Source organism: Ceratotherium simum, chromosome 7 (genome assembly GCF_057802395.1).
Source record: "Ceratotherium simum simum isolate JZ-2026a chromosome 7, ASM5780239v1, whole genome shotgun sequence".
Classification (NCBI taxonomy): Eukaryota; Metazoa; Chordata; class Mammalia; order Perissodactyla; family Rhinocerotidae; genus Ceratotherium; species Ceratotherium simum.
In genome coordinates this window covers 73108807-73135492 of record NC_141906.1, presented here as the reverse complement: position 1 = coordinate 73135492, position 26686 = coordinate 73108807, and the positions used below count along the sequence as shown (strand labels likewise).

The window sequence follows — 26686 nt, the reverse complement described above, 5'->3', positions numbered from 1 at the left end:
AAAATTGACTTTTAGACAGGATATTGTACTTGCCTGAGCACAGAAAGAACTAAAAACATAGACATGGTTCCTGCACACCTTAGAATACAAATGTTCCAATGGATAGAGGGCATATCAGTGTTTGCGTGATGACTAATGAAGTGTGGGTGGGTGTTACCATTAGTAGTAATGGTAATAACAACCAGCATTTGACAAAACACTTTTACGAATCCAATTTAATTTTCACGAGAATTCTTGGAAGCAGTTGTGATTACCTCATTTTACAAGTGGACAGATAGTACCAGAGGACCAGAGAGACGGTAATGCGCCCAGGTGCCTACAGCAATAACACAAGCTGGGTCCACAGAGCTTCTCCACTATTTCACACGGCTTCAATGTCAGATGGCAACGATACTGTGCCCTTTGATGGAAAGAAAGGGAGGAAGAAAAAAAGAGAGGAAGAAAGATAGAGAAGAAGGAAGGAAGGGAAAGGAAGAAAGGGAGAGAGAGAGAGACATGAGGGAGGAAGGAAGGGAAAGAGGAAGAAGGAAAGGAAAAAGAGAGAGAGAGCTTATAAGCAATAAGCAGGGACGTTTTGAGGCCTTCATAGGCCTCTGAGAGGCCCCACACCACATCATATGAAGCGTATTAAAATATAACCAATCTCATTCTCACTTTTTTTTTACTATAAAAATACTGCAATTTTTCTTTTACAATTCTACTTTTGAAATTTGGCCTAACAAAAATTTCCTAACAATCAGGAATTCTGCCAATGATGTAAAACTAGCCTGCGAATTGTTTTCAAGCAGGTAAAAATCTTGCGATAATGAATGTAACAAGAAAATGACATCATAACATCTTTGTAGATTTAGTGACCTACTTATTAATCTCATTTTCACAGTTTTCTTTTTATATTGTGAAGCTGGTTATATTTTTTAGATCTTCAACATGTTTAGGTCACCAACGCCAGCCCTAGAGATAAACAGCCCTGGTTGCAAGTGTTTGAATAGATCAGCAGAGCTCAACTTGGAACTTAACGGAGATGCTTGTAGCACGGAAGTGCCATCAGCCACTGCCTCCCCAAGCCATCTTCATGCTTCTTCACACGAGGTGCTGACTACTGCTTTCACAGAGTTAATTCCATCTCCCAGGAGGCCTCTTCTGGAAATTCCCCTCCCACTTTGGATGTGGCCGAACCATTGGGAGAGGAGCAGCAGATGCACAGCTGAGCGACACCAGGCAGGAAGCTGTGCAGCAAGAGGGCTTGAGGTGGGGAGCTCCCTGCCTTGCGGTCCCTGGGCCCGGAGGGAGAGGCACAGAGTGGTTACCAGTGAACAGTTTCCTCGGCCGACCTGAGTGCATTCCCAGCCCAGGCTGCAGTCAAAGACGACACTAAACAGCCCTCCTTTGCTTTTCGGGTTGCTATGACAGCCAGGAATTTGCAAACCAAACCGGACCTGGAGAAGAATTCTGTCCTTGGCCCAAAAAGTTAGTGGTTCCAAGCGGTTCTGCTGTGGTTCCTCCTGTTCCTTTGACGCCAGCCAGATGGAAGGGGCTCTAAATCGCGGATTTGGAAACGGCCCAATGGAAAGACTGTTTCCAAGCTGGCTGAAGCTGAGTTAGAAGGAATTTAGGTGTGATCGAAGGAACTTCTGGGAAAGAAAAGTTGGAAAATGTTACAATAGGTCCCAGAGAGAACCTCATCATCCTCTCGAAAAATCTTTTATATTTGTTTAGTGTTTTGTGGTTCACTAAGCACATGCACATAAATTATCTCATTGGATCTTCACATCTGCCTGGGGAAGTCGTCAAAGTCAATATTATTAAATCTGACCAAAGACAAGGAAAATGAGGCTCAGGGAGAACAAGAGCAAACAGCTAATAGGCAGCAGAATTGAGACTGGAATCTGGGCTTTCTGATTCAAGATTTAGCTCTTTGAATTCTACCAGGATGCTCTCCCAAAGATAAACTAGGTCACGTCTGATTTGGACAGTTTAGGAGCAGATTTTTTTGAGAGCAAGTGATGTAGATGAATGATTCTTTTATGGTAGTAAGATATATATGATACAAAATTATCTGCATAACCATTGTTAAATGACATGGCCAAGGGGACCAGCAGGCTCTCTTCCCAAATGACTCTAGAATCTTGGGATGTCACTTCATGTCTGTGAGTTTCCTTCTTTATTCTTTATCCACCCTTGCCCACTTCAGAGGGATGAGTTAGATTGTATCTTTAAAGGACTTTGAAGAAAGTACTCTGTGAGTACAAGATGTAATTATACCTGATTATGTCCAAAGTTATAATTACATCACCCGGCAAGAACTGTTGAATTCCCTATGATGTGGTTCAGAATAGTGGCCAAGCTTGGGGCTGGTGAGATTGGGACAGGGAACCATGTCTGAATCCCCCACCCTTAGATGTTCCAGCCCTACCCAGCTCAAATGCCACCTCCTGCACGAAGCAGTCCTGATCCTTACACAGGAAGAAATAGTTCCCTCCTTTCAAATTCGACAGCACTTCCTCTATGCCTTTTTTAAGCTAAATGCTATGTTTTATCTTAGGTTTACGGTTATTTAAGAGCATATTATATATCCCCCCTTTAAACTGGATGCCCCTTAGAGGCAAATCCAGTCCTGCTTTGTACATAGTATAAAGCAAATGTTTACCAAAAGCTCTCCAGCAAATTTCTCTTATGCCTGACCCATTGGCTAGAACTGTGTCACATGGCCTTCCCTGGGGCAAAGAAGGCTGGGAAAATGTTTCGATTTTTTAGCCTCTGTGGTAGAGATGTGTTGGGAATGAGGCTGGGTGATCCAGTAAACAGGGTCTGCCCAGACCTGTCTTTGTCGGCACATCCTCAGGGAGTCAGAGGGGAGAAGCCACACCCCGAGTCTCATGTCCAGGTTCTGTTTCTACCATGTGCCCCCCCGTGTCTGTCATGGGTACACACTAGACACTCCTGGATTGAATGATTCTCTACTCCAACTGAAAAACAGGGGGAACAGTGAAGAATGACCAACTCAAATTAGGTCACACCAATTCCTACAACATACACTCCTAATAACACTTGTCTCACATTCATAAAGAACTTAAGAGTTTACAAAACACTAGCATCCCTATTTTGTTCAGGTGAAAAACTGAGACTCAGAGAGGGTAAACAATTTATTCAAGATAACTCAGTAAGTGACAGTGCCAGGAAGGGCTCAATCCTGGTTTCCTGAGGTCACGCCTCATGCTCTGTCCACCGTTCTCCACTGCCTCTCAGACAGTGGTTTCAAGTCACAGCTGTCCTATACCTCACCCAACTCCTAGGAAAGTATAGTCAGAGGAGACACAACGTAGTGCAAGAGGCTGCAAGACAGTGGTCTGAGTTTGTGTGACACATTTGTGTGGGTGTGGTGGTTGGGAAGCTGGGGGATGTTTTCCTCCCCTCCCATCTCCTCAGCCTGGCCACCACAGACATCAGTCTTGTCAGTGAGCAGCTGCAAGCAGCTGCTGACAGTTCTAGCATCTCAGTCCACAAAAATATGAGTTCCCCAAAGGATACCAGTGGCATATTCAGACTTTGGATATATTGTCCTCAATTTAATTCTACGGCTTTGACAGCATCATCTATTACTAGAAAAAAAATCCCAGCTCTTCCCTGGCCCTATCACACCTGTTTCTGCCAGCAGACACCAAGGAGTTTTCTGTTCTCATTCCTGACCTTTTAGGAAGAGGCAGAGCCACTCGGTGTGATAATTTTCCACACTGCTGGAAAGAGAATGGGGCTGGTTGCTAGGCAACCGGTCTCAAGCTTGGCTCTGCATCTAACTTGAGTGCGACCCTGAGATAGCACGTCCCCTGGCTGGGTCTCAGTCTAGAAAATGAGGAAGTTCAACCAAAAGGAATTCTACGGACCCATCCAGCTGGATGGTGGAGCCAGCAGCTGCACAGAGGTGGAACTAGGCAGGCTTACAGACTGGGACACGTCTTTTCGGCCTGCATAAACGAACAGTCCATGAGGGCCATGCTAGCTGGCGACAGCAAGTTGCCGATCCCCAGCTGGGAAGATATGAACTATTTCTGTCTTCTGGTTTTGCGGTTTGTGTTCTCTGCCATGTGCTCACGTGTCACAGAAGAAAACAGGCTGCTGGACTCTCAGAAAAATCACCTAGGTCTCTGGCTGCAGAATGAAGCCAGGCATAGGTCTGGTCACCTGCCTGATGGCCTCTGCCTTCGGGGAGAGGTCACTCAGGAATCACAGCAGTCCGCATAAGACAATGGCAAGAGGCCTGAACTAGGAATCAGACTAATGTTCTTATAATTTCTGTGCCCCTAACTAGCTGTGTGGCCCTAGACAAGTTGCTATTCCTCTCTGAGTTGTGTCCTTTTCAGTAAAACAAGGAAGTTAGATCAGAAGCCTCTGATCCCCTTTTCAATCTAATATCCTGAAATTTAGTGCTTAACCTTATTCCCCTCTCATATGGCTTCCTTACGACAACTTGTCTTGTGGATAATTCTGATTATTATTAACCAAAGAAAAACCTTCTGACTTGGATCTCAACTGAGAGATGGGAAATGATGTGAGGACGGGAGAAAGCACAGGAATACTTTTGACTACCCCTTTTGCTGTGTGTTTCTGAGGAAAAAGACTAGTTTTAGTCTAGTTTAGTCTAGTTTTAGTCTAGTCTAGTCTAGTTTAGTCTAACTAGACTAGCTAGACTTCAATTCACCCTTAAAGGAAGGAGATGCTATCTTCCCCTTTTTTGAGAGGTAAAAGGATGCCCTGCAGATCCAGTTACAATGTATCCTGGAGTCATGGCGTATATTGTTGCATTAATTAAAGGGGAACAGAGAAGGGAGTTAACCTTGCTGAGTACGAATGTGCCCTGTGCTAGGGGCTTTCTTCATACAGTCTCACGTAATCTTCTCAACAACCATGTGAGAAATTTTATAGATGAAACAACGTAGGCTGAGAGAAGTTAAGAAACTTGCCCAAGTTAGACACAGTAAGGAGAGTACCAGGAATTCATAATCAGCACGTTTTCCTCCAAAGCCTGAACTGCCTCTCTGAGGGTGTAACTTTAACAGGAATTGAAAGTAGGATGCAGGGAGGAGCTGGGAAACCCCAGATCTAGCTGACCTCAGGGAAGAAGGTGACGTAGAACACAGACTGACTGTAAGTCCTTAGGCTTAGCCGCTGCATAAACCTTCTCTGTTTGGCTCTTGGCTCTCCCACTGGCCCCCTCAAAACCCCACTGGGGTCAAGGGACAGACCTAGGCATCCTGGGTCCTGGAAGGCAGATGGTGGCAGAAGTTGTTTCTTCACTAGCCAAAGTCCTACAGGAAATACTAGCCCCACAAAATCCCTGCTGTCTTAGCTGACCACACAGCTCAAAGCTGGGGACTGCCCTCTCAGGGGGTGAGATGAGCTGGGCCCAGCGTTCTCACCGCTGCCCCACTCCCAGGCCCCCTGGGGGTGCACGGCTGCTTTCTCTACCTTGGTGACAACTCTTAGCCTCATTAGCATGCAGGGTTCTCAGACCCAGCCTCAGGAAAAGGTGTCCAGTCAAGACCCTGAAAGTCAGCTGGGGCCTCTTACTGTCAGCCATAAAAAGAACCAGTACACTGAACAGCCAAGTCAAGAAGTATCCTTGCAGGACAGGAAAGAATATATAAAGATAACCTTGTTTTAATAGAAAAAGGAAATGAGACAGAAGTTGGCTCTTTTTTACTGAAGCGAATGGAATCCTATGAATGCAACTTAAGTGTTAGCTGGAACAAATATTCACTGAGTCTCCTATGTGTCAAATATCGTGGTGGGTACTTTCATCATCATCTCAGTTCTCCCTCATAGCAGTGTCAGGAAAAGAGCAAGGTTCAGTGAAGTCAAGTGACCTGTCCAAAGCCACTAAGAATCCAAACTGTCTGCCTCATAGCCCAGAGCTCTTTCCATTATCCTACAGCTGTCTTCTCCTGAATGCCCTCATGAGCAGGTGGCTTCATCTGAGACAATGGGCACAGCTGGATACCAGAGCTCAAAGGGATGAAAAGACATGGTCCATGGTTCCCCAGTGTCCTATGCAATGAGACAATAGCACAGATCTCCCTCTTCCACACTGCACTCCCCTCCCGCTTGGTTTACAGGACTTTCTCCAGGTCTTCCCTGACATCTCCTGCACTAGGTTCAGGGCCCTGCTATTAGCTCCACAGCACTCTGCACTTTCCCTCTGAGTACTTCTCACTCCACATTATGAATGCTTGTTGGTTGTCCATCTTCCTTGACTCACCATAAGCTTCTGGGGGGTAAGGACAACTTTTGCTTTGCTCACCATTAATTTCCCAGGGCTTAGCACATGGTAGGTGCTCAACAAAGATTTACTGAATTATTGATTGAAAGAAAAAATAGAAGGATGGATGGATGGATGGATGGATGAAAGGATAGATGGATGATGGTTTATCATCCCCTCAAAATTACCACGTCTTAAATTAAAGTGATCTTTCCCCTCCTGACAAGTTAACTTAACTTGACTTCCCTAGTTTGTGAGTAGTACCATCAAAAGATGGCGACGTATAAGGACTTTCAACCTTCTGACTTTAAATCCTGCCTCCATCATTTACTAACCATTGAATAATAAATAATTTATTTACTCTCTCTGAACCTTAGCTTCCTCATTGTAATACGGTATTGTGAGGCTTATTGATGATGCTTACAGTGCCTGGAATATACAACGAGTTCAATGAATAGTTGCCATTAATCTTAGCATATACAACAATATATTAGATCACTTATGTTTATCTTTGGTGGCTCTTTTATCTTCCACTCCCTCTCCCACCCAGAATAACCGTTGGATATTTAACCTGTCTAATCTTTCTTCCAAATACCTTCTATGTTTGTTTCACCACCGTCATCTCATCTCCCCATTTAATGCAGCAGGTTCTAATCAGTTCCTTTGCTTCAGGTTTGTCTTCCAATGTTTCAGGAGCACCCTGTAGTGGCTCTAAAATTCCTACAGAGAAGACATTTAGGGTGGCACTCTTTGGCTCTCCACAGAGTAGGGAGGATAAGAGACTTGTCTTGAAGCTGCATATGCACATCGCTTTACAAAATATTGAGGACAATATCAATTGTCCATATTAAAGCATGGGGGTAGGAAGCTTGGTAGAAAGGGATGCTAAAGCTCTCCACCCTTGGCTGGCCCTTGGGGGCACCTCTGGGCAGAAGCTGCCAATTTGTATTTCCTAAAATATGGTTCTCAATAAGGTCCTTTTTTGCTAAATTTTTTCAATGAGTCTGGAGAAGCTGCAGAACAAGTTCCAGGATCCTTTGCCTCACGTTCGGGACTCTTCACAATTTTGCTTCAGGCTGACTGTTCCGGGGCATTTTGCTCCAACACCAATTTCTCATTTCATTCAATGCCCCCTGAATACACCAAAGCTATTGCTAACTCCATGTCTTTGTCCAGGAGTGCCCCTGCCCCTCACCCCCCCCCACCCCCACAGTGGTCCTCCCCAGTGCCTCTCATCTAATGAAATTGTATTCATCTCCCAAAGCCTGGCTCAAGAATTGTCCTCCCAAGGAACCTTCGCAACTACCCCAGCCTACAGTGCTCCTCCTTTCTTGGAATTTCCAGGGTTTCTTACTGTCAGGATAGTTTATTCTGGCACTTAACTACACAACTTTCTTGTACTGTTGTTGAAACATTTCACATATTGATGTTTTCTCTCCCACTGGACTGAGAGGTCCATTTAGGATAAGGACTGCCACATACCTCTTTGGATCCCCATGGCACCCAGCCCAATCAGTGTGGGACACAGCGGAGGTAGGCAATGGGCTGCGGAGTTATAAGCCATCCCAGGAGGCACTCTGCTCTTCTGACCCACAAATGCATGACAATGGAAAAGAGGCTTCGGATTTAGGGACAGTCATTTCCAGGGGCCCAAGGACTCTCCCCAAGGAATTTATGCCAAATATCTACTGGCTGTAAGACTTGGGACCTGGGAAAACTGAGTGTTTATGACCCAATCTCAGCCTAGCCAAACCATTTCCTATGCTGGTGACTAACGACTTGGAGCTGAAGGCATCTTGTTACCTTCAGCTTGAGCAATGTGGATTTAAACACACATCTGTCTTCATGTGCACACCAGCCCTCAAGCAATAAATGGTGTCACCAGGTTCTTGAGAAAGGCCACCAGCGATGGAGGGTTAGAGACGGTGCTTTAAAACTGCTGCGAAAATATCTCCTGTAGAAAGAAATAAAAAGGAAGAATCTAAGTGAAGAGTATCCAAGAATTCTTTGTACTATTTTTGCAACTTTTCTGCAAGGCTGACATTATATCAAAATATTAAATACAATTTTAAAGCAGAAATAATAAAAAGTCACCTTCTCTCTATAGTTTCCCACCCACCTTCCTCAGCCTTTAAGAATTAACATTTTTTTCAACACATTCACACATGAATTATAGTTGTGAATATTTCTACTTCCCCTATTAGACAAGAAGTACAAAATGGAAGATGAAAGTAGTAAGAGTCAAAGCAACCTTTTAAATATTTTATAATATAAAAATAATAATATTTTAGAATATTAAATTATAATATTAATAGTAGAACAGAAGAGTTTTAATATTTTGTGATCTGGGGCAAGATATGTAACCTCTTTAGGTTACAGTTTCCACATCTTTAATGTGGAATTAAAAATGCCTATCCCTTGGCATTGTCATAAGAATTAAATAAAAAAGTAAATATTAAATCATTAATATGATTCCCAGTCCACAGGTGGTGCCATGACACACTAGTTCCAAACATTTAAAAAATGTCAATAACCAAGTTCTAGTCACTTTGTGTCCTCACCACCTAAAAAAGCATCTGGCACAGGGTAGATTCGTAATGAATAGTTATTGAGGAAGGGGGAGGTGAATAAGTGCTAGAATTCTACTACAGCAACTCTACAGCTGACCCCAAAGCCCCAGCAACAGCCCCTGCTTTTGCCATTCCTTCTGAGTGACCTTGTGAGAGCCCCATAACCTCTCCAAGCCTCTGCTTTCCTCATCTATGAAATGGGCTGGTTTTCATTACAACCGGAAAGGATTAGCTAATTAGAGAGGGCTATACAGCTCCTGGGATCTAAGACCCCTGGGGAGAGGACTGGAAAAACAGAGCAGATGTGTGATCCAGCCGCCTGCTGGGCCTAGAGGGGTTAATTTCACTTACAGGAATGGGCTTCTCAGAGCGCTGGCCCCGACTCCCAACACAGGTGCGGGTGAGGTTGAAGGTGAGCGGTTCCTCCTGCCTTAGTGTGGCTGAGAGAGAAGCCACTGCTCCAGGGACGTCCAGAGGCTGGGGACCAGAGAGTGCACGTCCAAGTTTTCTCAGGGCCAAGGACACGTGTGCACGGCAGGAGTTCCAGACAGTTGAGACCTGAGCGTGGCCATCACTGCCTTTTCCTTTTCTAGTCCCCTCTCAGAAGGCAGACCCGCAGTGGCAAAGCTCCCCCCACCCACCCACCCCCCGCACGGCCCCCAGCCCTCCGCAGACCTCCTAGGCTAAGTCCCTGGCGCCCTTGCAAGGAGGGAATTCCATGCCCTCTGCCTTCTTTTCTTTCTAAAAGGAGTGAGGGTGGTGGTGTATATTTTGGCCAGGGCCACATGCAGTGCGCTTCGCTCCAGGGCTGCATAAAGGACCGGGTTCCACTGAGTTCTGGACCCCTACACCCTGGGGTGATGGCTAGCTTAGCCCTGCCCGGATCTGAGGGCGGGCTACTGTAAATACTGACCTCAGAAAGAGAGCGAATGCGAAAGGCCAAGGGAAGGCGAGGCAAAGGGTGGCTGTGGTGCCAAAACAGGCGGCGAAGACAGGAGTGCCACCACCAGACCGGTCGCTTGACTGTCTTAACTGTCACTTCCACGCTTAATTGTGTGGTGGCTCTGTAGTTTCATGCTGACAAAACCAGACAGAGAGGGCTGAGGAGGAGAAAAGAGGGGAGAGGAGGGAGGAGGTGAGAGAGGTGAGGCAAGAAGAAGGTAAATAAGAGAGGGAAGGAGAGGGAAGGAGATAGAAGAGGGATAAAGGGCAGATTTGTGAGAGAAATGGAAGCAGAGTGTGTGTGAGCGAGAAAAAGAGATCAAGAGAGAAGCGGAGAGAAGGACAAAGTGAGGACAGACAGAAGACTGAGGCCTCACCCCTCGACCCTTGGCCGAGGTGACGCCGATGCTCTCCCACATAGAATCAACCCCACACCGAGCACCTCGCGCAACCACCCCGCCCCTGCGCGCCCCGAACCCCCCGCGCGCTCCCTGGGGCCCCGAGGTGGAGGCGGCCCGGCCGACTCCCTTCTCCGCCGGCCCACGGGCCCCGCTGCTCGCCCCAAACACTGGGAGGGAGGGAGCGAGCCAACGAGCGAGGGAGGGAGGGAGGGGCTGCCGGTGGGAGGCAACCATGTGGTTCCAGCTCACTCTATTTTTTTTTCCTCTCTCTTTCTTCACTCCTTTTTCTTTCCAAACAGGGAAAAGTGTTCCACGAAGCGGTAGCGCCTTTCCGCCTCGCCTTTTCCTCTCTGAACCTGGTCCCCGCTCCGGTCCGGGCGCGAGTTGGTGGGGGCGAGCGCCGGCAGCCCCTCTGCGCCGGGGAGCGCGGGGCGCGGGAACCCGGGCGCGGGGCGCGGGGGCGGCTCCCGCGCCGGCACATGGCCGCAAGCACCCCGCGCGCACCCCGAAGCGCCGCGCCCAGCTCGCCGAAGGTCCGTCGGCTGCGCCCGGCCGCCCCGGAGCCAGGCAGCGGCTGAGCGGGGAAGTGCCCGCGTCCGGGGATCGGGATGACCCTCCTCCTCCTCCTCTGGCTAGGTGAGTGCCTTGGGGAGGGCGGGAGATCGGATGGCCCCGGGCGAACACTGTCCTGCGTCTGGGCCAGGACACTGGCTCTGAACGGTTGTTCCCGCAGCCCCTGGAGTGAGCCGGACTCTTCTGTCCCTGCCTCGCGGCTACGGTGGAGCACATCTGGCAGCCGAGGGCCGCCCAGTCGGCCATCGAAAACATCTCACACATCTGGGCCCTGAAGCAAGCTTGGGGGTGGGGGTGTTTCCTGGTCGAGTTTGTCCGTGAACCGTTGGATGTGGAGGGTCCTTTTGGGGGTGGGGTTCAGCTTCAGGAGTGTCTGGGGAAACTGGAGAACTGGGGGATGGAAGGTTTATTCAGGAATTTTTGTGCCAGGTTCCTGAGGGTAGGGGGAGCTTTTTTGTTTCAAACAGGCGTCTCGAGGGCTCAGATTAGAAACAGATGTGTTGAAGAGTAAGACGAAGGGAATGGAGAAAGGGCGGGGGGGGGGGCAGCAAAGGGCAGAGAACCAGGAGCACCAGGAAGATGCAAACACACAAAGACTCAGGGAAGGAAGGAGAGGGAAAAGGGAAAGGTTGGGAGAGAGAGAAAAGAGGAGAAAAATTTGAAGCAGAAGAGTAAGACTGAGGAGATTGAGCAAAGCGAGTGTGAAGAAGACAGAAAAAAACGGAGTGGAAGAGAAGAACCAGAGAGAAAGAGGTTCTGGGACAGAGAAGAGCCCTCCGGTGTGTCCCTCTGGCCTCAGAGGCCATAAGGCACAGACTGACTTGGGCTGGAAGCAGGTTTGCAGGACGGGGCAGGACTGTACGCATCAAGGATGTATGTGGGCAGGAGACGGCAGGAGGGAGACTGAGAATATCTGAGGCACCAGAGGCAGGGAAGGCAGACGGCAGAGCTGAAGAAAAGTCAGGATATGCACCAGGAAAGCGCCGGGTCCACCCAGAGACCAGACCAAAAGTTAGCCAGAGTTCAGGAAGCCAAAGAACTAGCCGGGTGTGGTAGAGTGAGTGCTTTCTTGGACACCAGGCCTCTGAGGACTAGTCCCAGTTTTGAACTGACTAGCTGGGTGACCTTGGACAACATACTCACTGTCCAGGCTTCAGTTTCCTTAGCTCCAAAACAAGAAAACTAGATGGCTCCTAAGTCTCTTCTAGCTCTGACAGCCTAGAACACCAGGAGTTTGAGAGGGCCTGACATCTAGAAAAAACCCCAAACAAAAGTGAAGAGGCACTAGAAAGTCACCCTGACATAGATGTCTAGAGCTCTCTCTCTTTTTTTTTTGAAACCTTACAAACTGACTAGGCCATATGCATGCGTGTCTAGGGCAGCCTCAGGCCAACAACCACCCAGGTTATAGGAATAGAAGAGATGGACTAGCTAAAACTATTGTTCAAGTAGGGCAGTCGGGAAGCCACTATTTTCTAAGCTCTTTTAGATACTAGCCAAGTATTGCAATACTACCCCTGTGCACAGCTGGCATATCTGGATGGCACCTTTGTCACCTTTACTGGCCTCTACCCCTAAACTGCCAATCACCAGATGTTCAGTAGACTCACTTCAGAGCTGCCTTATTAAAATCAACTAGAATTCATTAAGTACTTATTATGCTGAGCACATTATATGTACTATCTTAACTTATTAATTCTTCACACCAACCCTCTTGGCTACCCACTATTATTATCCCCATTTTACAGATGAAGAAATCAAGGTGTAAAGAGGTCAGATAACTTGCTCGAGGCCAGAAGCTCATAATTAGCAGAAATGGGCTTCCAATGTAAGTTGGCTGCCTCCAGAGATTGCTCACTAAACCACCAGGTATACAGCCTTCCGTCACTACAGAAGGGCTCTTAAAGATGTCCTCTGTAGCAAAGTCGTTTAGTCCTCTTCATCGAGCCTGAGATGTTAGTGTGATCTGCCCTACAGGAGGGGCCTGGGGAAGGGAAACAAAACGAAATGGTTTTGAGCACCTGCTCTATATTCAGCAGCGTTTGGGTACAGTTTACAGTGAAAAGTGGAAATTGACTTTGGCCCACGTGGCCAGTTGGAATCAGCTGGCCTCGATGACGGCTGTCCTTTTAGTGCATGAGATAGCGGAACTGACCAAGGCAGGGATCAAAAGATGTTATTGATTCACTGGCCCTTCTTTACTGTGTAATCATTCCTCTGGTGAGAAAATAACCTGTTGGGTTGATACTCTGTCTTTTCATAGAAGCTCCTTCTCATGATTTCTTTCTCGGTTCTGTCTTTATAACATCGTCACAAACTAAAGCCATGTAGAAGAGAAAAAGTGGACTACTGACTCAGAATTCTGCACAACTGGATGTTCATCATTCATACCTACTATTAAGCTGTTGCCACATCTGTGCCTTTGTCAGACAGACTCAGACTCATGACATCCCAGCTCTAAGTTGAATAAACTGTACAAGTAAGAAGTCACAGGAGATGAACTCTGCTCAGGACAAGGGACAAGGCAGGAGACTTGAGATGAGGCTGGTGAACCAGAGACAGGCATCTGAGGGGAGCAACACTGAAGGAACCCCTCTATGACTGACACTCTGCAAGGGTCAGAAGCCCTTGGGGGAAGCGCTTCTGTGGGCTGAATTCCCTTGTTTGCACAGTGGTTTTGAGCTGTGATATGCCCGGGCACTTTTTAGCAAAGCCAGAAAAAAAACTCCAGAGTTGCCTGAATCCTAAAATCATCTACTGTTCCCTTAAAGGAACAGTTCCAGGGCTGCTTTTGATCACTGCTGTCATGATTTCTGGCCTCTTTTTTCTAGAGAATGCACAGTATTGAAAGGGAGTCGGGAGGGCTAAGAGTTCATAGTCTGAACAAGGATAGACCAGTTGACTCCTTGCTTTCTGGACCTGCCAGTGAGTGAAATCAAATGCCCCACCTCGCTGATGTGAAGGAAGAAGTAATGCTGTGAGCCCCATGGAGGAGAGAGAAGGGAGACTATGGGCTCCCCAGCCCCAGCCCCTCCTCTGACGCCCCTCCTCCCCTGATGCTCAGGTCCTCCTTATTCCACCTGAACTTCTGTAACGGCTGCCACATTGGTCTCCTGCCTGAACTCTCTCTTCCCCATCCTACACACTGCTCTCAGAGTCACCTTGTGAGGCACCTGGTATAATGCAAAGAATCTGAATTAGGAATCTGGCAAGCTCTCTGGGCTCTTGTTCTGACTCCCTTGTCTGTAAAATGGGGATGAATTCAAAATTTATGTAATTCTGTGATCTTACTCCTTTCTTCCATAAACCTTTAGTAGTCCTCATGGCTTCTAATATTGAGTACAAACACTTCATTCTCATATTAAAAATTTTGCACAATACCCTCTCCTCCTTGCCCTCAGATAACTCTCCAGGGAGCCTAGATTACTTCCTGTGCCCTGAACGTGCCCCAGGCTTCTTTCTGGCTCTGTGCTTTTGTTTATGATAATCCCTCCCCTAAAATGCCCTCTTACTCTCTGCCCCTGCAGATCAAAATCTCTTTTGCTTGCCAAGTCTCACCTCAAAAACCACTTCCTCCATACGCCCGTCCATGATTCTACCAACAGAATATACTCTTTCCTTCCTTCCTTTGAATCTTGGTAGCCTTTCTATTATGCTAGTTTGTGTTATAGTGATCTGAATGCTTATCTAATACCCCAATCAGAGTGTAAGCTCCATGCTGACAGGGACAGTGTCTCATTCATCTGTGTACCACTTTCCGTATCTTGCATAAACTAAAACTTTGTGAACTATTTGTTATGAGAATTGAACTTTTGAAACATTTGGAACATTTAAGGTCAAGAAAGCTGAAAGATTTGGAGGAGTCTTACTCTTTGACAGTGGACGACACAATTGTGAGGAGCCCAGTTTTACCTCAGTTTGCCTTTGTGCTTCCTTGTCCGTTAATGCAAATAAGACCAGTACTATTTTTCAAGAATTATATGTAGAACATTACATGGACAGGGACTAGATAATATATTTGTTATACAAACATATTTTTCTATATCAATTGTGTTATACCAGATTAACAATAGACTTGTTCATCGAAACTTCTGCCAGGATGGGGAAGGAACTTTGTTACCCAGGATATAAGTTTGAGGAAGGCTTGATGCATAGTCCATTGGTCCGAAGTATAATGACAGGTCTCAGTAGGATTCCATGTCTTTCCCTCATTTTCTCACATTAATGATGATGGTCATAATAACGATACATGCCCAGTAGGCTCATATCTTGTCTCATCATATTTTTGTCTTGTGCTCAGCTGGGCAGTATACACATGAGTATATTTCATGAATGTACCTAATGATGATGAACTACACAGACATTTTTCAAAAGTAGAGTCAAAGATTGTCAGAACTGAGGACACGCTAAGAGACTATCTAAATAAATGGTTCTCAAATTTTTGAGTACCAGACCTCTCTGAGAATCCGATGAGAACCATAAATCCACTTCTTAGAAAAAGACACATATACATCAAATTTTGCCTATAACTTCTAGGGGTTCATTGACTTCCTGATACCCTTCCTTGGAACCCAAGTACATCCTTAATCTAAACCTTCCCCTTCTTTTATGATGAAGGAACCAAAGTTCAGAGAGATTTGGCTAAAGTTAAACAGCTAGTAGAAGGGCCAAGACTAGAACCCTAAATCCATGATCTGTCCTGTCACACATTCTTGAAATAGAAAATGTCTCTCCCTCCTTTTCAGCTCATGTAGTTAAGCTCCAAGATCACAGTTGCTCTTCAGTTAAATGAACTAAATGCTGAATAATTGGCATTGGTTTTTATATTGAGAAATTGCCTGAAAAATAGGGCAGATGTCGTAACATTTCAATTTAGCCATCGTAACTGGAAATCTGGGAAACTTCTAGAGTGCCTTGTATAATGTCTGATGTGTTCAGGAAAAGGGGACTATACCCAGAGTCCCAAAGATGTAGGTGTGTGCCTACAAGGAATAGAACGGGAAATCAATAGCTCTAGCTCCTTCATAATTTTACTGTGTTATTCTGGACAAGTCATATCACTCTGAGCCTCAGTTTCTTTCACTATAAATGAGATTATTAGACTAGGGTTATCTCTAATTTTCCTTATACCACTAACATTCTCCACTTTTTTTTAATTCTGAGAATTTGCCAGCTGGTCTAGATGTGGTTGTGATCAGGAACACATGGGTGTTACTATCCTTATCTGATTTTTTTCAGGCACTGCTCACTTATGGCAATTGGTAGCATATGGTTATAAATGCAGAAGGGCCAACTACCTAATGTGAAGAGAGCAGTAGTGACTCCAGCCTGGAACTCACTGTGGCACTGTTAGCCAGGGGGCATCATTCAAGATCAGGGTGGGTGGCCAGAGACCTCTGCCCAGGAAGTTTAGTAACTGAAATACTCACCAAAAGGACCTCATCCTAAGCAGTTACCTACAAAGCAGCCCCAAGCATGGACACCCAGGATAGACTTCTCTGTAGAGGGTCTATTGTGTGAAACTATTTGCAAGCGTTAAGCATTTTCTTCAATTTTTAAAATTAAGGCATAATTTACATATAATAAAGTACATCCATTAAGTGGACAGCCTAATGGGTTTCTTGCATGGATTTGAACTTGTGGTTGGGTTTTGAAATATGAATTGTATATTATTAGCTCACTTGTAGTACCCGAGAGAGGATTATATGGGTAGGATTATTATGACAGTATAATTCATTTCTAACATTGTATATGGTTTAGCAGTTTACGAAGTATAGTAACATACCTTAGCTCATCCTCAAATCAGACTTTGAGAGTAAATATCATTATTATGCCATTTTATGGATAAAGAAACTGAGGCTTAGAGAAATAAAGTGTGTTTCTCAAGATTACCCTGTTAGTAAACAGCTGAGCCAGGACACCAACCCAGCACTTTGGATTCCAAAGACCATTTGCTTTCCGTTTACCAGGAGGCAATTCTGAAATCAAGGCTTCTGTGTCAGCAAGAAGAGAGGGTCAAGCTGAAGCAGAGGCTTCGTTTATGGGATGCTGAACAACAAATCCCACAGTGGAAAATCCAGTTAGAAGATTTATTACCCACCCCCTCCCCCACTTCGTTCAAGTAATTAAGAAACGGTTTGTTTGGGTTGATGACTGTTGTTTATAACCCGGAATTACTACATATATCGTACATGGATTACTAGTTCCCTCTAATTAATCAGAAGACTCTTGTAGTACTCACCGTTGTTGTTATGGAAACCTTGCCCTGCTTTGGGGTCAGATGCCTGAGCTCCCCTGATTAGCACACAGTCCTGAGGCTGTGCATGGTGAAGGTGTATGATTGGCTATGACTTGCCCTATATGTTGCTTTTTCTGGTTAAATTCCTGTTTTCAGCCGTTTTGACTTCTTTGTCCCCCCCCAACACATACACACAAAAAGAATGCAGACTGTCCAAAAAAAAAAATTCTGGTTATCTGAGCTTCCTAACTGTCTGGAATCTAGAAATATAAAAGGTTATTTCCTTTGGCACCATATAGACCAAAATGGGGAAGAATGTGCAACTCAAACAACCTTTATTTTGTTAGTGGCCGTCTGTTGGATCTCTGTGTGTGCAGCCTCAGCCAAAGTCTGGTGGTGATAAGACTGAAGGCTGCTTTGTTTCACTAGAAGGCAGGGGGAAGCTGTCTCCTTTGTGCCCATACTGAGGAGAGAAAATGGGCGACCATCTTCAGAATGGTTCCCCAGTTGGTGTGGAATATCAGAGGTTTTTCTGAAGTGAAGCAGCAAAGGGGATCTGGAGAGTTCAGGTCACGAGAGGGACAGAGAAGAAAGGAGAAGAGCAGGAGGGAGAGGAGGAAGAGGAAGGCATAGAAATAGCAACAGTGGAGGATGAAAAAGCTAAGCTAAAACCACTGACCACCTGGGGTTTACAGAGCAGCTTCCCTGAGCTCATTCTAGTTCACGGATGCGGCAGCAGCTCCTTCATCTCCCGTTAGGATCTTCTTTAGCACTCACATGTGTACTATAACATTTTCTACTTCATTCACATTCTCACTCTCAAAACAATTACAGAAGGGAGGCGCCTTCTGTAGTACGCCCTGGGCTAGGCTCTCAGACTCCAGTAGTACAAAAGGCACAGTTTCTACCATCTAAGAACTCAGCCGAGTGGGGAAGACATATTCATCAACAAGGAATGACAGCTGTATGAGAGTGCTGTAATCCAGGAAAGTACCAAGGTTTCTAGGAGTCCCAAGGAGGAAGCAACTTAATTACGTGCTGTCTTGTGAGATAGGGCATTTCTTCTCAGGTAGGTCTTCAGGGACTGTGTCTGATAGTCCTCTATCCCTCACAGCACTTGCACATTAGTGAGACTGGTGCTAAATAAACAGCTGGTGGGTTGATGGATCACCCCCATCATCATCAGAAAGTATAGATTAAGTGGTGTATGTCCTTGGCACTGAGCCAGGTGCTTCCTGGTGGGATTGAATCTCTATGTCCTTGCCTACTTAAAAGTTATGGTCTCATTCTTCATCACAACCTGCCAGCTACACAGCTACCTCTATTTCCTCATCCCTCATGGGATGTTAAAAAAAAAAAAAGAGAGAGAAAGAAATATATCAATGAATTTGGATCTCTTAATTAAGAATGGTGGTCTATTCACCCAAGGTTTTAATGGTCTTCCTCCGCATGGAACGTGATTAGGATCAAGCAAAGAAGAAACTTTCTGTTCCAGAAGAAATTCATTGTATTGAACAGAGACTCAACCCCTGACATAGTCTTACTTCTTTTCCTGTTCAGAGGTGAGGGTGGGAGGATCAAATCCTGGAAAGGGAATTGCTTTGTGACTTCATTGTTTAAATTTAGGTTTGGGTTTGTGGGGATCGTTCAGACTTGGAGCAATAAGCCTTCTAACCGAGCTTCTGTCACTTCTCATTACTTCCAGTGACAGTTCCAATTATTTCCAATCACTCTTCAAGGGAAGAGCGGGGGAAGGCGAATAAGGCTTCCATGCGGACCATGTAAGAGCACAGCCCCCGGGGTCCTCAGACCTCCGCTTTGGAGCCCGGGTCGGCCACTCCATAATTGTGTGACCTTGGGCGGGTTACTTCACCTTCCTGACCTTAGTTCTCATAGGTTTGTTGTGAGAATTAAATGAGGCAATGCACATCAAGAATTTTAACACCCTGCTTGGTACATAATACACCGTGAACAAATGGCTGTCGTTATTACCATGAGCATCCTTGCTGGGAGAGGCTCAGCCCATGGATATCTGGAGGGTCTGCGTGAAGTCAGCGGAGACCAGGCCAGCAGGGCCAGCCTTGGAGCTCCAGCCACTGCTGCTCCTCCCCCCTGGAGACGAGCTCCCAGATGTCCTTCGGGGAATGTCATCCTGCTCCAGGACCCAAGAGGCACACAGACCCTGTCTATGCCCCAGCTATCTGCAGCTGCTCTGGGAAAGTAACTTTCTGTGCTGTTTAGCCCCAGGCAAGAGGTGCCCTTCCTTACGCTGCTTGGCGTACTGTCGGCAGGTTGCTGGAACGACACCACAGCATGCAGACCCTCTTTTCCCAGGCTCCCCTCTGTACTACGTGCTCCCGAACACCTGGGCAAATACTGGGTGGTTCATTTCTGCTTTCCATGTCAAGGAATGTTATACTGAGCACCTACTGTGTACTAGGGACTTTCATCCAAGTAATTCCTTGTATCCTCACAACAACCTGTGAGGCAAGTGTTATTAGCCCTATCTTACAGGTTAAAAAAGTGAGACTGACGAGGTAAGGTGTTCCGTCCTAGGCTGTACAGGAAAACAGGAGATTGGAGCTGAGTGTGCCTTCTGCTTCAGCACTGATCTGGGGAGGACAGGAATGAAGAGATAGATGGATAACATACATATAGTGATGCACAGACGGGGGCACTCGGGGACCAGGATCCACCTGGTCTTGGAGGATTTGGCCTACCAAGGAAGTGCAAGTCCCTGCATTCTCCACTTTTCAGGCAGTCATTTGTCCTGACCAAAATTAGACTCCAATGAACCCAACGCCCACATTCAAGATGTGTTGAATTATATTCCTTTTTAAATTTGGGAGAAAAGGAAAACCTCAAGGTGAGAAGAAAAATGTCTGTTTTTTTCCACTGACCTGAACAGCAAAGAGTATGATTTCCCTCCTCATTAAGGAGGGCTAAACGGAGTGTCCCAGATTTCTGCAGACCTAGAATTCCCACCCAGAGTGCACTCTTGGGCCAGGCAGGTAGAGTCTGGGTTTCCAGGGGAGGCCTGGTCTCTGTCTGCTTTCCTCTGGGAGAGTTCCGGCCCCCACCCGGCTCCAGCCAATAGCGAGGGGCAGTGGGCTCTGGCCTTCCCTCCTCTCCACCCTCAAAGGAGGAGAGCTGGAAACGGGGCCACCTCTCCACAGCCACCTTCTCTGCTCCACTGCCTCTCACCCCCTGTTCTCCAAGTCCTGCAGCTCCCCAGGCCCTGAGGAGTCCAGGTGACAGTCCCACACATGGCTGTCACTTAGCCTGACCTTCTCTTTGCTCTTTCTCTCTCTCTCTCGGCCCAATATGGCCTGCTCTCAGATCTGGCACTTAATGAGAGAGAGACAGAGGGAGAGACAGAGAGACAGAGACAGAGAGAAAGAGAGAGGAAACACATACGTACCCACAGAGACAGAAAAGAGAAGAAAGTGTGAACTCTGTGAAGCTCTTCTCTCATGTGTTGCTTCTTTTTCTTCCTGTCCCCACTCCCACTTCTCCAAATTCACAGCCCACAACTTCTGCACAGAGCCCCCTCCTGAAAGGTTTTGCTCTCAACTGAGTCTAAGCTACTGGTGGTGTCTGCCCCCCAGTCTGCCCTCAGGCCTCACACCTCTCTTCAACACCTCCATACGTTGATCTCACATTTCCCTTTGCCTCTTCACATCTCCTTGACCAGCGCCCATCCATCCTTCAAGACCACGGGTCCACTATCATCTCATCAGCAAAGGCTTCCCTGGTTCTCCCAGGCAGAGAGCTCTGCTCGCCCATCTGTACTCCCATGGCACATGGCACTTTACAGTGGAATAGCTATGTCACATTACAGTATAGTCTGGGGTTCTCTGTCTTTCCTGTGTGATTGCGAGCAGGGGACAGTATTGTAGTGTCTGTAATCCCAGGCCCAGGGGCTGGTACATGTTAGAGACTTGGATAACGGATAAATGAGTGAACAAATGAACAAATTATGCATGAACAAGTTAGTGAATGTAAAGTGTAAGCTTATAAAAGAAAGAATGTCACCCCTTCCTAGGGTATCTTTAATGGGGATTCTTCATCATCAAAAAGACCCCAAAGAGGAAATGGTAGTTTTAGGCACGGAACAGAAGAGGGTGGAAATATTTGCAGGTAGAGGGGCCTGTCCAACAGGCCTCAAAACCCTCCCACCTGGGAGTTCAGCCCACTTGCTCCCTGAACAGGACGGACTCCCAACTGTTGCAAGGGGAGGTTAGAGCTGTGCTGGGAGCAGGTCCATGAGTGGGGGGTGACATGACATCCTGAAACCCTTTGCTCTAGATCTGGTCGTGGGAAGCTTGTAGCAGTTCAGCCCTTCTAGACTTCAGTGATTTCTTTTCTATGTAATAATTTTTAGGGCATGTGGCTTCTTTTTCCAGCATATTCTGAACTTTAGCCTCATTAGTGGACAAAGCCAACCAACCATGCTGACCGATTTCTTTCTGGCCCTTCTCAGGTCCTCTGGGGGTGAATGACAAGAGTCATGTATGGGTGATTAGCCAATGCGGTGGCCTCTTCCCAGGCACATGGAGTTAAAGGTCCTCTTCCTCTTCTGTCTTGGTGGATTCACCCTGCATATCACTAACTCTACTGAGACATCACTGAGGCAGGGCGAGCAGAGGAAACACAAGTCAGTCAATGATTACAGAAAGTGTTGGTGGGATTTAAAAAATATTATTTCCAGGCTAAGTGCTTATGCATATGTTAGCTCATTTAGTCTTCATGACAGCATTGTGAGGCAGATATTGTCAGCCTCCATTTTACAGAAAAGGACCAGAGAGGTTAAGACATTTTCCTGATGTTACACAGCTAGTTGGTAGCAGAATCAAAACGAGAAGCCAGGTCTTCTGGCTCCCAAATCATTGCTCGACCCGCTCCTCCACATGACCATGAGCCCCCCTTATGAGTGGCAGCAGCACCACAGCACTCAGCAGGCCTGTTCGCTGGCTTCCCTCTTCTGTTGTCTCATCGCCTCTCCAGCTCCCTGAGTGGACATTGAATGAGCTTCCTTTGAAAGATCGTTGCCAGATACTGCTGCTCTCTGCTCTGGGAAGGCTTGAGATTTGTTTAATATGTACAGTGTCCAACCATCCTGATTTGCCTAGAACTGAGAGGTTTCTCAGGACAGGATTTTCAGTGCTAAAACCAGAACAGTCCTGAGAAAACCATTTGACTGGTCACCCCAGCAGTAGAATATCTTACCACTCAAAGTGTGATCCTCAGCCTAGCAGCAGTGGTCTCACAGGGAGCTTGTTAGAAATGCAGAATCCCAGGCCCCACCCCAGACCCACTGAACCAGAATCTCCCCCCCAACCCCACCCTAGAACATAAGAAACATCTGAGAAGCTCTAGAGCCGGACCTAAGGTGCCTTTGACAGGAGCTGGGGAAATAGAAGACTTGCACCTGAATTAGCTCACCTGGAAAAAGCTTTGCTATCACCCCGGGTGATGTGCATTGACCTACAGGACTTAGTTTTATAGGCTGAGGAAGAAAGGAGTTACCAGTCTCATATTTGACCCAATTGGCTGGAGGGTGTCTTGATGCTGTATGGGCATGAAGTGATTAATGGTTAAGCTCTTCTGTCTATCCTTGAAATGATGATGTTCTTATAAAGGCTCTGAAGTTTCCTGCAATCACTGGCCCTCTTCCTGGGGAGAAGCTGGAGCTGTCGGGAGCAGACAGCAAATTAACCAGAGTGTGTGCAAAGACAGCAGCAGGCCATACTCTTGGGGCCTGGAGACTCAGACACGTGAAATAAAAGCACAGAGGACAAAGCATATAATAGAGCCATGCTTGGAAAATAGTAGATTCTCCAATGTCATTTGCTGAAGGAATAATGAAGCTGTAAAAGCAGTATTCCAAACCTCCAGGTTTTCCTGTTTGAGGCCTGGCTCCTCATCATAGGAACCTAACCCCGCTTTGCAAACACGTTGTCAGTGGTTACCCAGCCTATCCTTCCCCATGGCGATCCGTGCGCTCAGACATAAACAGAAGTCATCGAATCTGCTCCAGGTGAGGAGGGGTTGGCCAGCTCCTCATATGTTTCATCAACTTCTCTAGGCCTATGGCTTACGTCAGAGTAGAGCTGGGTCAAGCAGTTGTTCATGTTGTTCACCTTTAAATGATGGTGTTGTGTCACCTCTTGTTAATCTTTTTGCTCTAAAACCTGATTGTCAGATGTTAAACAGGCATCAGGCAAGGCAGAAAAAGACATTTGTATTTCTGGGACTGCAGAGCAGCCTCAAATGAAAGAAGCATAACCCACATTTGTCAACTTTCTCTCTCTTCCCAGTCACATGCCCGGCAGGAACTCCAAAATAAGGGCAGCCCAAGGGAGGGAGTGACAGGCAGGCCTGGAGACGAATGTGTTCATCCGTTCAGTTAGAGCTGTTTCAGACAAAGCTGATTTCCACTGTGATATTAATCCTACCCCGACACCAAGAAATCAAACCATCCCTTTTCTCCTAATAGGTCTCCGAATGAGGTTGGTTTTATAACAATTTCTCTGCGTATGTTGTTTCCCTGGGATCTCCAAGGGCTTGGTTGTGGGTGGATTTTATAAGAAGATGCAGATTTCCGTTATGGAGCAACTCCTGTGTGCTGGGTACTGTGGGTGGAGATGGAGCCATACATGACCCAAGACCCTGCTCATCACAGTCTGGTGAGGGACCAGACAGAGGAAAAAGGAAATGGTGAAAGATGTCAGACAGAATGTAATTAAATGCCAAAATGTTTGGTACAGACAGGAAGTGAAATGGGAGTTTTGGAAAAGGATCGTCATTAAGGTGTAAGATCTTACTTTAACTCACAGTGGAGCAAGAGTGTGTGTAATGAGATGAATACACAATGACTTGAGGGCATTGCGTCAGGGCGTGGGTGAGGGGGCAGGAGCGTGGAGACACAGAGCCTGGGGCATAGGAACGAGGTGGGGGTACGCGGGCGGGGTGGAGCGGGTTGTGCTCTAGTTGTTCAGTCTCACTCTAGAAATAACACATTCATAGTTTACAGCCAGTTTGGGGACCTACCTTAGTCGGTGTTAAGTGACCTTGGGCATCTCACTCTCTGGGCCTCACCCCGCACCAGGAAAGGTTGAAACGGAGAATTTCTAGGTCCTTCCCGCTCTGCAGATAGAGGGCTCTGCCCAGTGATTGCTCCTGTTCTTCCCGCTGCAGGCAGTGGGAGCTGATGCGCGCACCTGCGCCCCTTCAGCTCCTCCCCGCCCCCGCAGGCTCCCGGGCCACTGCTCTGGCTCTGCCCCTAGGGCTTTCCCTTGCACTTAGAGTAGACCCCAGGAAAGTCTGGCCCTGCCCAAGCCTCTGCCCCTGAAGATGCCAAAGTCGCTCCTGTCCCGGGGTGTTTGCACTTGTTTCTCCCTCGCCCTAGAATGCTCTTTCCCTCGTCTTTGCAAGGCTGGCTCCTTGCCTTCCAGGTTTCAGTGCAAATATTGCCTCCGTGAGACCTTTCCTGAGCCCCACCCAACCTACCCTCTAACCAGAGCCTCTGCCTGGTCACCCTCACATTACCCTGTTATATTTTCTTCCTAACGTTTATCACAATCTGAAATATTCTTTTACCTCTGTTCACGCACTTGTCTATTGTCTGTTTCTGTAAGAGCCTGGACTTTGTCTTTATCGTTGACTCTGTATCCTCAGTGCTTAGAACAGTGCCTGACGCAGAGATAGATGCTCGATAAAGACATGATGAATAAAATGTATGCTCTGTTCTGTAAGGCATGCAGAGCAACAGAGAAATTCATAAATGAAAGAAGTCACTTTATGAGCCCTGATTATGTGTCAAGCTCTTTGTATACATTATTGCTGTTTAAGCCTCGCAACAACTCTACAGAGGAGGTACCATTAGGCTCCTATGTACGGCGGAGGACGCGGAATGTTACAGAGGGCACGTCCTTGCGGAAGGTTACACACCTAGTAAGCCGCAGACTCCGACGTTGCACTCAAGCAGTCTGACTTTAAAGCTGGTGCCATAAGCTAATATGCTATTCAAGGCATCTAAGCCAGTGCTTCTCAGACCTTAAGGTGCTTATGGATCCCCTGGGGATCCTGTTAAAATGCCAGATCTGATTTAGTAGGTCTGGGGTGGAGCCCGAGTCCTTGTTTCCAACAAGTTCCCAGCCAATACTGCTGGCCCACGGAAACTACCTCTCAGGAAGGATGAGCGAGATGGAGGTAGAGAAACTGAGGCTCACAGAGGTTAGGTGGCTTTTCTTAGATTATATAGCTAGTTAATGGCGGCAGAGCTGGGACTCCAGCCCAGTGTCCTGGCTTCCAGCCCAAAGCTCTTTCAACAGCTCAGCAACCCCAAGGATTTTAAAGTAAACGCACATCTTGAAAGACCATTTTTAGGAATATAGCCCCCTGAGTTAGAGATTGCAAAAGGGACCCATGATACTGGCCTATGCCCCTGCCTATGTCCCTATGTACCTCACGGCCAGGGTACCTGGTTGCCGCTGGGCTTCCCATGACAGGGCATGACAGTTCTTGTTTTGAGAGCCAAGAGAGCTTCTCCCAGAATTTTCAGACCTCCTCCTAGCACAGACACTCAGGTGTGTGACTCCAGCGTCCCCACTGCCACTCTCACTGCCTCATGGAAAGAAAGTGCCCTTACCTTGGGCTTACCAGGTTCCCTCTGGCCGCTATAGTGTTTGCCATTACAGTATTTATGATAATGCATCAGCTCATGTGTGCAGCCTCCATCTTTCCCCAGCCATCCCTGTTCACAGAAGATTACATGTCAACCTGTTGAAAACTTTTACAAGTCTGTCTGTTCCCCCTCTACCCAGCCGAAATCCTTTCTGGAAGATGATCATCCATCCTCCATTTGAGCAACAGGAAGCTCAATACTTGCAAAGCGTCCTCTCCACTCTAAGACAGCTCTTACCGCTGAAAAGGACTTTCGACTCTGAGCTGGAGTTGCCTTCCCTGGAGACTGCCACCAACGGAGGCTACAAAGATTAGTAGCTGCCATAATCACCTTAAAGTAAAGGGCCCTCCAACTTATAAAGTGATGTTTTAAAAACATTCATCAGTGATAGGCCCTGTGCTAGACATTTCCATATACCCTTCCCCTCCTGTAATACAACCACACCCTGAAGCACGTAGTATGACCCCCACTTTACAAATATGGAAATGGAGGCCCAGAGGGAGGGATTTAAGTGACTTGCCCCAAGACAGATGGCCAATAAGCTTCAGAGACAATGTCATTTCTGCTACATCGTAGCCACATATCCTCTCTCTACCCAAAAGCCCTGTGGGTAGTTGAAGAAAGTCTTTTCATGTTTTCATCTCATCCTGCTCTTCTCTTCTACAAACCAAACACTCCTGTTTCCTTTAACCTTTCTCCTCAGTTATCATGATAATCAGGATAACCATCATTAACTGAAGTCATGTTATGTGCCAGGCACCCAAATGTAGACTAAATTAATCTCCATCAGAACCCTAAGAGATCTCCATTTTATAGATGAGCAAAATGCTGAAACTCAGGGAATTTGTCTGATGTCACTCATTTAGTAAGTGACAGAAAGCAAGGATTTGAGCCTGGTCTCTTAGATTGTGAAAATGAGAAAATTGCTGGAGTGAAGGGAGGGAATGAGGATGGCAGGAATCCGAGTGAGAAATGATGCAAACTTGGATGGTCTCCCGTTTTAACTCTATTGTGTTGGCA

General features: G+C 46.7%; 1 protein-coding gene and 1 long non-coding RNA gene across 2 annotated transcripts in view; one reads left to right on the top strand and one right to left on the bottom strand.

Moving 5' to 3' along the window:
• Positions 1-218: 218 nt before the first annotated feature.
• On the bottom strand, positions 219-10142 carry LOC147916711 (uncharacterized). Its single transcript, XR_015552809.1, has 4 exons — positions 9737-10142; positions 9175-9300; positions 8057-8207; positions 219-1631 (listed from the first exon to the last, which is right to left on the bottom strand). It is a non-coding gene; the product is annotated as an uncharacterized LOC147916711 (long non-coding RNA).
• Positions 10143-10628: 486 nt separating this feature from the next.
• The window catches only part of CLMP (CXADR like cell adhesion molecule), an 84579-nt gene continuing 68521 nt past the window's right edge, over positions 10629-26686 (top strand). Inside the window, exon 1 of the mRNA XM_014785002.2 lies at positions 10629-10802. Coding sequence (XP_014640488.1) covers positions 10775-10802 — 28 coding nt within the window. The 5' untranslated portion in view covers positions 10629-10774. The remainder of the gene's footprint in view (positions 10803-26686) is intronic.